Source organism: Dipodomys spectabilis, unplaced genomic scaffold, assembly GCF_019054845.1.
Source record: "Dipodomys spectabilis isolate Male_0828 unplaced genomic scaffold, ASM1905484v1 ptg000141l, whole genome shotgun sequence".
Taxonomy (NCBI): Eukaryota; Metazoa; Chordata; class Mammalia; order Rodentia; family Heteromyidae; genus Dipodomys; species Dipodomys spectabilis.
In genome coordinates, this window is record NW_024870818.1 from 9,803,243 (window position 1) to 9,816,080 (window position 12,838).

General features: G+C 38.2%; 1 protein-coding gene across 1 annotated transcript in view; it reads left to right on the forward strand.

Annotated features, from left to right (window-relative positions):
* The first annotated feature begins 303 nt into the window (after positions 1–303).
* The window catches only part of Pnpt1 (polyribonucleotide nucleotidyltransferase 1), a 36,693-nt gene continuing 24,158 nt past the window's right edge, over positions 304–12,838 (forward strand). Inside the window, exons 1-10 of the mRNA XM_042691188.1 lie at positions 304–470; positions 3,914–3,974; positions 5,608–5,682; positions 6,610–6,715; positions 7,899–7,948; positions 9,405–9,468; positions 9,780–9,827; positions 11,000–11,113; positions 11,533–11,719; positions 12,338–12,389. Coding sequence (XP_042547122.1) covers positions 316–470; positions 3,914–3,974; positions 5,608–5,682; positions 6,610–6,715; positions 7,899–7,948; positions 9,405–9,468; positions 9,780–9,827; positions 11,000–11,113; positions 11,533–11,719; positions 12,338–12,389 — 912 coding nt within the window. The 5' untranslated portion in view covers positions 304–315. The remainder of the gene's footprint in view (positions 471–3,913; positions 3,975–5,607; positions 5,683–6,609; positions 6,716–7,898; positions 7,949–9,404; positions 9,469–9,779; positions 9,828–10,999; positions 11,114–11,532; positions 11,720–12,337; positions 12,390–12,838) is intronic.

A 12,838-nucleotide genomic window follows, 5' to 3' on the forward strand; every position in this document is an offset into this window, starting at 1 on the left:
ACCCAGTGGCTTCTATTATTGCTGTATTTATGTATAAAGTTATTGCTGCATTTAATTGTTAAATTTGTTCTAAGACTTTCTACTTATGGCGCACACACACACACACACACACACACACACACACACAATGCATTCGCAGACGCAATCTCATTCTTGTAAGTTTGACCCTTTCTGGTGCTCGTAGAAAGGGGCCATTGCAGCAGCTTGCGCAGCGTCCCCAGGTACCGCGGAAACGAAACTGCACCAGGCTCCGCCCCTGGGTTTGTGGAGTCAGCCAATCAGGGCACAGCCCGGGCTGAGCTCGTGCCCAGTGTCATGGCGGCGTGCAAGCAGTGCTGCTCACGCCTCCGGCCTCTGGCAGAGGGGCCCCTTCGTCTGCCAGGGCGGAGTCGGGCACTCAACTCCTTGCTTGTGCGAACTCTGTCGTCTAGCGCAGGGTCCCGATCCGTGGCTGTGGACTTAGGCAACAGGTAAGAAGAGCGTGCTCTCCCTCTCTGCACTGTGATCTGGCCGCCGGGTGCACTGGTCTCCCTGGGTTAGAGCCGCAGCCTGTCCCTTTAACCTCTTTTTACTCATCCTCAACTCCAAATGTCCCTTTCCGGGTTGGAGTCGACCCCCGTGGACTCGCTCCCTTCCTACGCTGCTGCCCTGGGCTTCCCGAACCTCCTCCTGCACTCCGAGCTTCCTCTCTCCACCTAGGCTCGTCTGTCCACCTGACAGCCTTTCACTTTACTTTTCGGAGACCCGTGTGCCCCGAAGTGGGAATCATTTCGCCTTGAGATGACCAAGTGTGCGCACGCCATCAAATCCCAAATCCCTTCGTGTGGCCAGTTTGAGCCTGAGTCGGAAGGGTAGGGAAGTGTCAGCTAGATCTTCTTAAGCCTGTACGCTGCAGAGGCCCCACTAAAACGTTAGATTACTTTCTCAAAAGCCATCAAAGCTAGCGTTATGGAACTTGATGGACGCTGAATTGGTGTTTCTAGCAAAGCCTGTACTTTTTCTTAGGAGGTTGTCAGTATTCGTGTTAAAAGTAACTTTTTTAAAGCTTTTATCTAAATCGTTTAAAAATGTAACTACTAATGCACATTTTGTATATCTAAATGTTTAGTGTGCTTTCAATTTTTTTGATCCTAGCTCATACCAAAAGCAATAATAATATTTGAGTCCAGGCCTTTCTCCCAGACTTAATGAGTGACTGACTCATCTTAAATAAATAACTTTACAGTTTACTTTAGAAAAAGGAGGAGAATGTAGTCAGTGAAGAGTCTGCAGACTTCTGTAAAATGGTCAGATAGTATTTTTAGGCTTTGTGGACTACATGCTGTCTCGGTTACATATTTGTGACGGAGTGTGTGTTAAAAAACCCCTTAAGTGGGGCTGGGAAGGTGGCTCAGTGGTAGATTGCTTGCCTTGCATGCCTGAGGCCCTAGGTTCGATTCCCCAGCACCACGTAAGCAAAAAGAAAAAAAGCCGGAAGTGGCATTGTGGCTCAAGTGGTAGAGTGCTAGCCTTGAGCTGAAGAGCTGAGGGACAGCGCCCAGGCCCAGAGTTAAAAAAACAAACAAAAAACCCTTAAGTTTAGGAGTGTTCTTAGTTGAAGAACTGCAAGAAATATGCCATAAGGCTGTCAGTTTAGCATATTCAAGAACTACACATTCTTTTTTTTTGGTCGGTCGTGGGGCTTGAACTCTGGGCTTGCGCGCTGTTCAAAGCTAGCGCTCTACCACCTGAGCCACAGCTCCACTTCCGGTTTCCTGCCAGGGCTGGCTTTGAACCGGGATCCTCAGATCTCAGTCTCCTGAGTAGCTAGGATTACAGGCGTGAGCCCCCGGCGCCTGGCCTAAGAACTACACATTCTTGTCTGGAAAAAAAAAATCATTCCAAGACATTTTATTCAAAAGACACTAAAGGCAATAAAATGCTTTTCCTGCCCTCCATATTTTTCTCAAGTAATCTGCTTTGAGTCTTCATTAATTAATCTGGACTTCTTTTATACTCTCCTTGTGTCAAATAAGATTCATAAATATCAGACCTGTTGATAAATCAATCTGTCTTTGCCTTAAGTTTGTCATTTGTAACATTTATTGAGTATGACAGGCATTATATCTGTTACAATTCTTTATACACCCTGGTAGATTCTGATAGTTATTTTCCAGATAGTATATTCAGTGTTACAGTGGTCTTTGAGGCAAGTGTTTAATTTTTACTTAAGCCTCCCTTCAGCACCTGTCATATGCAAAGCACTAGAGTTAATCAGGTCTGACAAAGGAAATAAACACATATTCAGCTGCAGGAAAAATTACGCTGAGAAAGATATGGACATGACACTAAAGGAACACAAATATTTACCTGCAGCTTTCAATTAGTGGTAAATCTTAATCATTGGGCTTTTCTCATTTGAGGGAGACTATAGATAATGCTACTGTGAAATTTCATGTACAAGTTTTCTTCTTTACCATATACAAGTTTTTATGTGAACATATGTTTTCATTTCCTTGAATTTTTACCTAAGATGAAATTGCTAGGTCACAAAGTAAATTTAATCTTAATTTAATCTTTTTCAGTTACTGCCAGATTGTTTCCTTAAGTACTATTTTATATTCCCCCAACCGTATATGATGGTTGTGTATCATCAGCACTAGCCTTGACTGAATTTTGTGAAGTTAAGCTCTTAAAATAGAACATCTTCCTCAGTGTCTTCAGGCATCACCATCTGGGTTTGGCCTCAGCAACCACTTTTGCCATTTGCCACAGAAACAGAAATAAGGCTCATATAGATCAGCTTGATATATATAATTCACATGCCATACAATTTAAAGTGTATAATTCAGCAGTTTTCAGTTGTATAGTATTCAGAATTTTGCAGCCATTACCACCACCCATTTTAGAACAGTTCTACACACACACACACACACTCACTAACCTTGTACCTATTAGGGGTCACTTAACTGTTTCACCCTAGACTACAACTAATCTTTTCCCCACTAGTCCTGGGGCTTGAACTCTGGGTCTGGGCTCTACCCCTTAGCTGCTTTTGCTCAAGGCTAACACTCTACCACTTAAGCTACAAATCACCACTTCCAGCTTATTCTGAGTAGTTTATTGGCAACAAGGTCTAGGATCCATTCTGAGTTTTTATTTTTGTATAAAAAACTCCCAGTATTTTTTTGGGGGGAGGGGGCAGGGGGATGGGTCATGGGGCTTGAACTCTGGGCCTGGACACTGTCCTTCAGCTCTTCAGCTCAAGGCAAGCACTCTACCACTTGAGCCACCGCACCAGTGAGATAAATGTCTCACAGACTTTCCAACTCGTGCTGGTTTTGATCAGCAATCCTCAGATGCTCAGCCTCCTAAGTAGCTAGGATTACAAGCGTGAGCCACTCGCACCTGGCTCCAGTATTTTTTGTACAACTGGATTCCCAGTCATCCCAATACTATTGATTGAAAGATAATTCATTCACTATTATATTGACTTGGCACTACTGACAAAAATGAAAGTCTTTGTAGGCAGTTTATATTTTGTCCTGAAAGCAGTAGGGAAACTTTAAAGATTTTAAATGGGGAAATGATCCAGTTAGAGTACTAAAAAGACTACTGTAGTCAACAAGGTAGGAAGTGACAAGAGACTGAGCAGAGGCAATAAATGGGAATTAATGTTTCGGAAGGCAGTTTCTTTCTCTCTAGAAATAATTTCTGTCTAAATTACTTTTGTACCTAGGTTTTTATCTTATTATGCTACAAAATTAAATTCCCTTTGTACTTTTGATTATGAATTCTATCTGTTGCTGAGGGAGAAGGGCATGTAAGGCTTGATAGCCTTTAGTTTCTTACTAAAAATAAAAACTTAGATTGTGTGTACTAGTATGAGAATTGTACTGATATCATTTTGTTTTGAATTTTTGTTTATCAACAGAAAATTAGAACTATCCTCTGGAAAACTGGCAAGGTTTGCAGATGGCTGTGCTGTGGTACAGGTAAAATGTCCAGGTTTTAGAGTTTTTAACTCCTATGTCCTGCATGGGGATTAGGAAATGATTCTCTTCTCCATTTTTCTCTACTTTAACCCCATTCTATTCCTCCCCACTTTAAACCTGTTAAAATTGAAATAAATCCTTCCTAAAACTTAAAAAAAAAGTTCAAATTTTATTTTTTGTTTCATTTTTATTTTTTACTAGTCCTAGGACTTGAATTGTGTGCCTAGCCACTGTCGCTGAGCTTCTTTTGCTCAAGGCTAGTGCTCTACCACTTGAGCCACAGTGCCATTTCTGGCTTTTTCTGTTTATTTGGTACTGAGGAATCGAACCCAGTGCTTCATGCATGCTAGGCAAGTACCACTAAGCCTATTCCCAGCCTTAAATTTTTTTATCTTAAAAATCAGTTATGGGAACCGATATTAAGTAACATAACTTAGAAATATGGTAGTGGTATTTAATTCAGATACTAAGATTATTTCTAGCACCTGAACCATTCCAAATCATTGGGGAGTTTGAAAGTTGGATATGTTAAAAGATCTCTTTTAAACTTGGGCTTTTAGCAGAAAAAGCTGGAAGTGGGGCTGAGGCTCAAGTGGTAGAGAACTAGTCTACAGTCAACAGCTGAAGAGCTGAGGAACAGTGCCCAGGCTCAGAGTTCAGGCCCCAAAACCAACAACAACAAAAAAAAGAAAGAAACAAACAAACTTGGGCTTTCATTTTATTCTGTTAATAAAATCTGTTTTGTGCTTTTCTAAAAAAAATTATTTCATTCTCTTCAGTAATACTTGGGAAATTTTCATTATATAAAATCTAAATTTCCTCATTAGAAGTAGAAAATAAGCTGAGTGCAAGTGGCTCACACCTGTAATCTTGACACTTAGAAAACTGAGATCTAAAGATTGTGGTTTGAAGCCAACTGGGGCAGAAAAGTCCATGAGACTCTTACCTCAAAATAACCAGCAAAAAGCCAGAAGTAGAAGCATGGCTCAAATGGTAGAGTACCAGTCTTGAGTGAAAAAGCTGAATGAAGCCAGGTGCAAGTGGCTCATATCTGTTATCCTAGCTACTCAGGAGGCTGAGATATGATGATCATAGTTCAAAGCCAGCTGAAGCAGGAAAGGCTGTGAGACTCTTGTCTCCAATTAACCACAGAAATCCTTAAGTGGCACTGTGGCTCAAGTGGTAGAACGCTTGCCTTGAGCTGAAGAGCTCAGGGACTGTGTAGGCCTGGAGTTCAATCCCCATGACTGACCAAAAAAATAAAAGCTGAATGAGAGCAGAAGGCTCTGAGTTCAAGCACGCACACACACACACACACACACACACACACACACACACACACACACACACACACACACACACACACACACACACACACACACACACACGGCTGTTTTTAAAGTAAAAAGTATGACTCAGCTATCAGTGAGCCTTTTCTTTTGTAAAATTCAGTGATCATTTAGAAAAGGGATCAAGAGTAGACTACTTGTGAATTATTAAGTTTCATTATAATCACATGGAATAAATCTCTTTTCTTGAGCTTAATTAGAGTGAGAATTCATTCGCTCAGTTGCTATTATATGTGCATATCTGATTTCAACAACATTTACTGATATGGTTGTTTATGTTTAAGTCAGGTGACACTGCAGTGATGGTTACAGCAGTCAGTAAAACAAAACCTTCACCTTCCCAATTCATGCCTTTGGTAGTAAGTATTTGCTGATTTACCTGAACCTATATTGTAGCAATATGTAGAATTTATAATATTTTTGTCTAGTGTCTTATGAATGCATGTAAATTTAGTACAAGAAAGGATTTTCCTGAACTTTTAGTGTCCTGAGACATTAAAAGAATGTAAACTGGGCTGGGAAGGTGGCTCAGTGGTAGAGTGCTTGCCTTGCATGCATGAGGCCCTGGGTTCGATTCCTCAGCACCACATAAGCAAAAAGAAAAAAAGCCGGAAGTGGCACTGTGGCTCAAGTGGTAGAGCGCTAGCCTTGAGCTGAAGAGCTGAGGGACAGCGCCCAGGCCCAGAGTTCAGGCCCCATGACCGGACCCAAAAAAAAAAAAAAAAAAAGAATGTAAACTAACTTCTCATGCTAATAGTATACATACTTTAGAATGCCCATGTATACAAATGAACAAGTCAGTGTGAAATATATAATTACTTTGGTGCTGAATAAGCAATGAGTTCATGCCTTCATGGGTTTCTCTTCAGTATGAATGAACTATATGTTAAATGAAGAATTTATTAGGATTATATGGGTTCTTTCTTAGGATCATATGAAGTTATATCTAACAGTTTCAAAACAGCCAATGAAGTTATATCTGAAAGAGTTAATTCAAAAAAAGACTTGACCAGAGTAAGCTAATGTGGAAAATTAGTGAGGCTAAAAAAAACATCTGACTATATAATTACAGGCTTTTAAAAATGAATTGGCTAAACATCTTTTTACAAACTCTCCTTCCTCTGAGAGATATAAAATGCTAACATTAAATAAATTGTCCTCTACTCATCATCTAGAAGATGTTATTAACAGCATTAGGAAAAATACTATTTGTGTAGTGGTCCTAGGGATATAGTTTGTTACTAAAACAAATCATACAAACTTCATTTTTTTTCATGCTACTTCAGGTTGACTACAGACAGAAGGCTGCTGCAGCAGGTAGAATTCCTACAAACTACCTTAGAAGAGAGCTTGGATCCTCTGATAAAGAAATTCTTACAAGTCGAGTAATAGGTAAGATATTAACATAAAGGCATTTATCTTTTCCAATATGCCAGTGTTAGCATCTCTTCTTTACCACCTGTGTTCTTCAGTGTCTCCTAAATCTTCATTCATTGCATGAATGCCATTGGACATTAGTAAACTCTTTTCCCTCTCTCAAAGCTGGGATCCCTGAGACCAAAAACTTTTCTTTCTTCATTGACAAATCTCCGTATCTTGTATACTATACAGTATATACATATACTATACATGTATATACAGTAAATACATCTTGACTGAATTAATCTCTGTTGACATGAATTCCATGGCCAGTGCTCTAATATTTTCATTTTTATGTTCAGTATAATACCTAAAAACATTGTATCTATCAACTATTAAATTAGGTGTCTAATCTTTTGTGGAGGGGAAAGAGGGAGGGAAGATTCAGTATAGTAATGGAGATTAAACCTAGTCCTTCCCTAAACAAGCTGTCTGTTCCACCATGTTATATCCATAGCCCAGAAATATTCCAAATCTTTTTTCCTTGTTTTGGCACTAGTAGGAATTGAATTCAGGATCTTGGCGCTTGCAAGGCAGGTGCTCTCCCAGTTGGACCATGCCTCAGCCTCTTTATTCCATTGGTTGTATTATAGGTAGGCTTATCACTTTATGCCATCAGCCTGGGCTATGCTTCTTCTACTTGCACTTGGAGATAACAAGAGCACACACCACTGCACCCAGCTATTGGCTGAAATGGGTTCTATTGAACTTTTGTGGCTGACCTCAAACCTTGATCTGTCATCTCCACCTCCCAAGTATCTAGAACTTTGGGCTTATCCAACACACCTGACTACTCTTCCAAATCTTTGCCATCCATAAATATTGTGGGACTATTTGTAGTTCATAGCTCTTCTACCAAGAAATGGCTAATTTGTGTATATTTATATGTATTCATCAGAAACAAAATACCAAGCAAACATTTTTTTTGGGGTCTGCTGTTAGTCTTAAGTTTCTTTCCTCTGCTTTGTTATTAAGTCATGATATGTATTAATTGAAGCATTGATATCACTCTTTCAAATAAGGCTGCCATTTCTGTTTGGTTGGTTGATTGGTTTGTTCGTCTTTTGACATGCTAAACTACTAGTTTTATTCAAATGTTCTGAACTGTAAAGCTACTCTGTCTGAATTTTACAGTATCTTTTTCTTTCTTTAACAGATCGTTCAATTAGACCTCTTTTTCCAGCTGGCTATTTTTATGATACCCAGGTAAGTTCTACTTCATTTACAGATAATAATTTACTTAATCTCTGCAATTCTTTCTAGGCTAAACATTGTAAAGAACTGTGGTGATGCTATTATATTTTACTTTAAATCATTTATAAAAGATAATATTTGTAAAAAGCTAACATTGATTCATGCCAATTTGATCTGACACGCAGTAGGAGTGAGCTGACCAAGAGTGTTAGAAGCAGCCCACATTCCATATGGATGGAATGTGAAGCAATAAAACCTTGAGGCAGGAAAGAAATGGATAAGTTTGAAAGAAGGTCAGTGTGTTTGATCTCCTGTGGATCAGATCAGATGGCTGGACCTTGAATAAATAAAGACTAGGACAATCAACACAACCAGTTTTTATTATCTGCCTTTATTACTGGATCCTCAAGCCTCTTACTTATATTTAATACTTTGAGTCCATTCTCTTAGTGTAATGATTCATATGCTCTAACTAAGTATATGTAAATAACCGTTTTATTTGTTTGCAATAAATATTCCTTGAAAACATATCTTTACAAGGATGGCATAACCTCAAGGAAAGTATTCTCTTACAACATAGAGGGGCAGGCAATGGTGATCACTTCTGTAATTCTAGCTACTGAAAGGCTGAGATTGGGAAGATTGAAAAGATGGCTGAAACCCTTTCTCAAAGGAAAGCTGGACACATTGGCACAGTCCTGTTATCCTAGCTGTAAAGAGGAAACCTAACATAGGTGGCTCATGACCAGGCACATGCCTAGGCCCAAAGTGAGATCATATCTCACTTTGGGAAACAAAACAAAATAGGGTTGAAGGAGTGGCTTAGCAATAAAAGCATGTGTCTAGCAAGCATGAGGCACTGAGTTCAAATCCCGGTACTACCAAGAAGAGAAAAGAATCAAACATAAGCACATTATTCACAATTGTAGTATAAAGTAACTCACTAGTTTGTTTCGTGATTACTTATAAAAGGAAAATAGAAAAGCACGCCTAACATATACTGAATACTTACCACCTGCCTAGTATTGTAGTAAGTGTTTTACACACAATTTTTTTTAGTTCTTATAAAGATAAGAGAATTTCCCTGGGTGCACAGTTTATACCAATAACCTAAGCTATATAGGAGGCAGAGGTCAAGAAGATCACAACTTGAGGCCAGCCTGGACCAAAACTTAAGACCTCATCTGAAAAATAAGCAGAAAAAGAATGGAGCATAGCTCAAGTGGTGGAGCACCTGCCTAGTAAGCATGAGACCCTGAGTTTAGATCTCCTATATTAATTTTTATTTAATATAGAAATTTTGAGGGCATATTAAATGACAACTCAGATCAGAGGGTTTGGCTACAAAGCCCACGCTATGAGCCATACAGTACTCCTATATTTTAGCCCACATTGTTAACCTAAATTATAATCCTCCCAAATAAAGTAGATTTTTTTAAGTGCTTTCAATTTTTTTTCCTTGTACTAGGTCCTTTGTAATTTGTTAGCAGTAGATGGTATTAATGAACCTGATGTTCTAGCAATTAATGGAGGTAAGTATGAATATCAAGATGAAAATTATCACGGATGGGGCTGGGAAGGTGGCTCAGTGGTAGAGTGCTTGCCTTGCATGCATGAGGCCCTGGGTTCGATTCCTCAGCACCACATAAGGCGGAAGTGGCGCTGTGGCTCAAGTGGTGGAGCGCTAGCCTTGTGCTGAAGAGCTGAGGGCCAGCGCCCAGGCCCAGAGTTCAGGCCCATGACCGACAAAAAAATAAATAAATAAAATAAAATTATCACTGTTGATTTTTCTAAAAGCAATTAAATATTTAATTTCAGTTCTTTTTCCCTCCCTTTTTTAAAGCTTCTGCAGCCCTCTCATTATCAGATATTCCATGGAATGGACCTATTGGTAAGTTAACTTGAAAATTAAAACAAGTATTAGGTTCTTCAGTAAAACTAATGAGCTTGTTATTATAACAAGAACATAGATTGGCTCTGACAGATTTTAGTTGAAAAATTAAAACAAGTATTAGGTTCTTCAGTAAAAATAATGAGCATGTTATTATAACAAGAACATAGATTGGCTCTGATAGTCTTTAGGGAGTTGAACTAGATGGCATTCTAAGATCCCTTGCAGGTCTTTTAAAAATGTTTTCATCTTTGCCTTGGGTTTGGTTTCTAATAGTATGTATTTTTGTTTGTTTGTTTGTTTTTATTGTGAGAATACCGTACAGAGGAGTAACAATTACATAGGCAAAATAACGAGTACATTTCTTATTAAGCATTGTTGCCTCTTTGTTCTTTCCCCTTCCCATCCCTTCCTATACTCCTCCCCTCCCCCCACCAAAGTTGTTAAGTTCGTTTTTCAACATAACAACTTGTACATGCTAACAGTATGTTTGAATGCTATACATATTTTATTCTTTGATACTTTGACTCTCTATTTTGTACTGGGAAATTATCGGAATATACTAGGATAAAACAAGTACATGTTGTAACTTACAGAGCCTATAAGTTGTACTCATACAGTACATAAGTAAATAATTATCCAGTGTCCAAAATGCTAACTATATATAAGGCTGAGTTCTGGAGGAATAAAGGTAAACTACATGTTAGCAATATAGAGATTAAAGAGGCAGTTCTTGCTTTCAGCATAAGTTAGGGCATGAAACAGATATTAATTTACAAAAGTGTTATAGGCATAGTCGAGATGCTAAGAAAATGAGAAGTATAGGTTTAGTTTTGTGGGTCCAGGTTGTCAAGAACAGCTTCTTAAAGAAACGAGAGTACAGCTGTACCTTAGTAGGATCAGATGTAAGAATCTGCTCTGAAAGTGTATTGCATAGACAAGACAACTGGAGCATAGATAAAGAGGTGTGACAGATGGTATACTTGTACAGTTTGGAGTGGTCCACTGCATCTGGAGAGTTACAAAGAATATTCTGTGGGCCTTAACCCAAAGAGAAATGGAGAAATAGGAACTTTATTCTTTTGTTACAAAGCTGAAAGATTAAAGCTACAGCCTGAATAATATGAAAACTGGAAGTTTTAAGCAATTGCTGATATTTTCATATATCATAGGGGCTGTACGAATAGGAATGATTGATGGAGAATGTGTTGTTAACCCAACAAGAAAAGAAATGTCTTCTAGTACTTTAAATTTAGTGGTTGCTGGAGCACCTAAAAGTCAGATTGGTAAGTAGTTTAAATACCACATGCAAGTTCTGGCTTTTTAAAAATGCATTTAAACTTAAGCATATGTTTTGTCACTAGTTTTAAAGATGTTTGCTTTGCTTTATCTCATGTTTTGGCAGTGCCCTTCATAACAGGTTATGCCTAAAATTATAGAATAATGCATAATTTTAATTGAGATACCCAGTGTTATTTGTTTAAATATTTTATCTGATTAATCATTACAAGCCTGGTTTTTGAGTTCTATCTCACAGTATTTATACTGTGGGAAAATATCACATGTAGAGATGTGCAACTCAAGTTTAATACTTCATTGTTCTAGTTCTTTGAAGATGAACATCAAGGTTTTCAAAGTGCCCAGAATATATCATGCAAAACAAACATTGCTACATAACTGTAATTTTTTGTTGTTGTTTAAATAGTCATGTTGGAAGCTTCTGCAGAAAACATCTTACAGCAGGACTTTTGCCATGCTGTCAAGGTGGGAGTGAAATATACCCAACAAATAATCCAGGGCATCCAGCAGTTGGTGAAAGAAGTTGGTGTTACCAAGAGGACACCTCAGAAGTTATCTACCCCTTCACCAGAGATTGTGAAGCATGCTCACAAGTAAGATTCATGGGAGAACTGACCATGTATTACTTTGTAGATGGCAGTGTTTTAAAGTATTGTCAAAAATATGCAAGAAATACATCACAAATATGACTTTAAAAAGGATAAATCAACCCATGCCCCTCTTTCACAGCATAATGGTGAAACTCAAAGGGATAGATAATTATTGGTTGTAATTAGATCATTTCTGTATCTTGTACAAGAATAAAGCATTAAGATATTTGCATATCTAAGGAGACCCTTAGAATTTCTCAAAAAGAAATTTAAGTATAACCACCATTATATGCTCAGTGCTTAGAACACTGCCTAGCACATAGGCAAGCACTCATTAAAAATGAATGACTCTAAGGTGGAGTTAAGTAAATACATTAGAGATAAGAAAAAGGAAGGCCACAGTTCCATGTGTGATTTTCCTTAAGAAATGGAAAGAAATACACTTGTGTACTATATTACAAGTAGTAAAAGGTTAGTAGTGATAAAGAGCAGCATATATATTATGCTTTATGAAATTATTCAATTTATACTTTATTACTACTGGATATTTGCCTTGTTTACAATAAAAGCTGCCTCATGTTTCAAATATTTTTATGCTAACATTATTTGTACTTAAAATAGACTTGCCATGGAGAAACTCTATACAGTTTTCACAGATTATGAACATGATAAGGTAGGTATACTTAAAGATTATCTTATATAACTGTTCCAGAATTACTTTTTGTCATTATTAGTGTAGTTTTGTGTATGAATATTAGTCTTGTGTTTATATTAATCTCAAGACAGAATTGGGATGTAGCTTGGTGGTAGTACACTAGGATGCACAAGGCCCTAATTCAATCCCCATCCCCTAGGGTAGGAGTGGTGTGGGATGGGGTGTTAGAACTTAACCTAAAAGCTTTCCTGTTTGCTTATCTATTATACTTTGTTTAAATAATAAAACGAATACTTGTTTTTATTTTTTATTTATTTTGGTGTGTGTGTCAGTTCTGGGGGCTTGAACTGAGGGCCTGGGTGCTGTCCCTGAGACTTTCCTGCCCTGGCTGACTTCAAACTGCAAATCTCAAGGTTGTTAATCCTGGGTAGCTAGAATTATAGGTATGAGCCAACAGCAACCAGCAC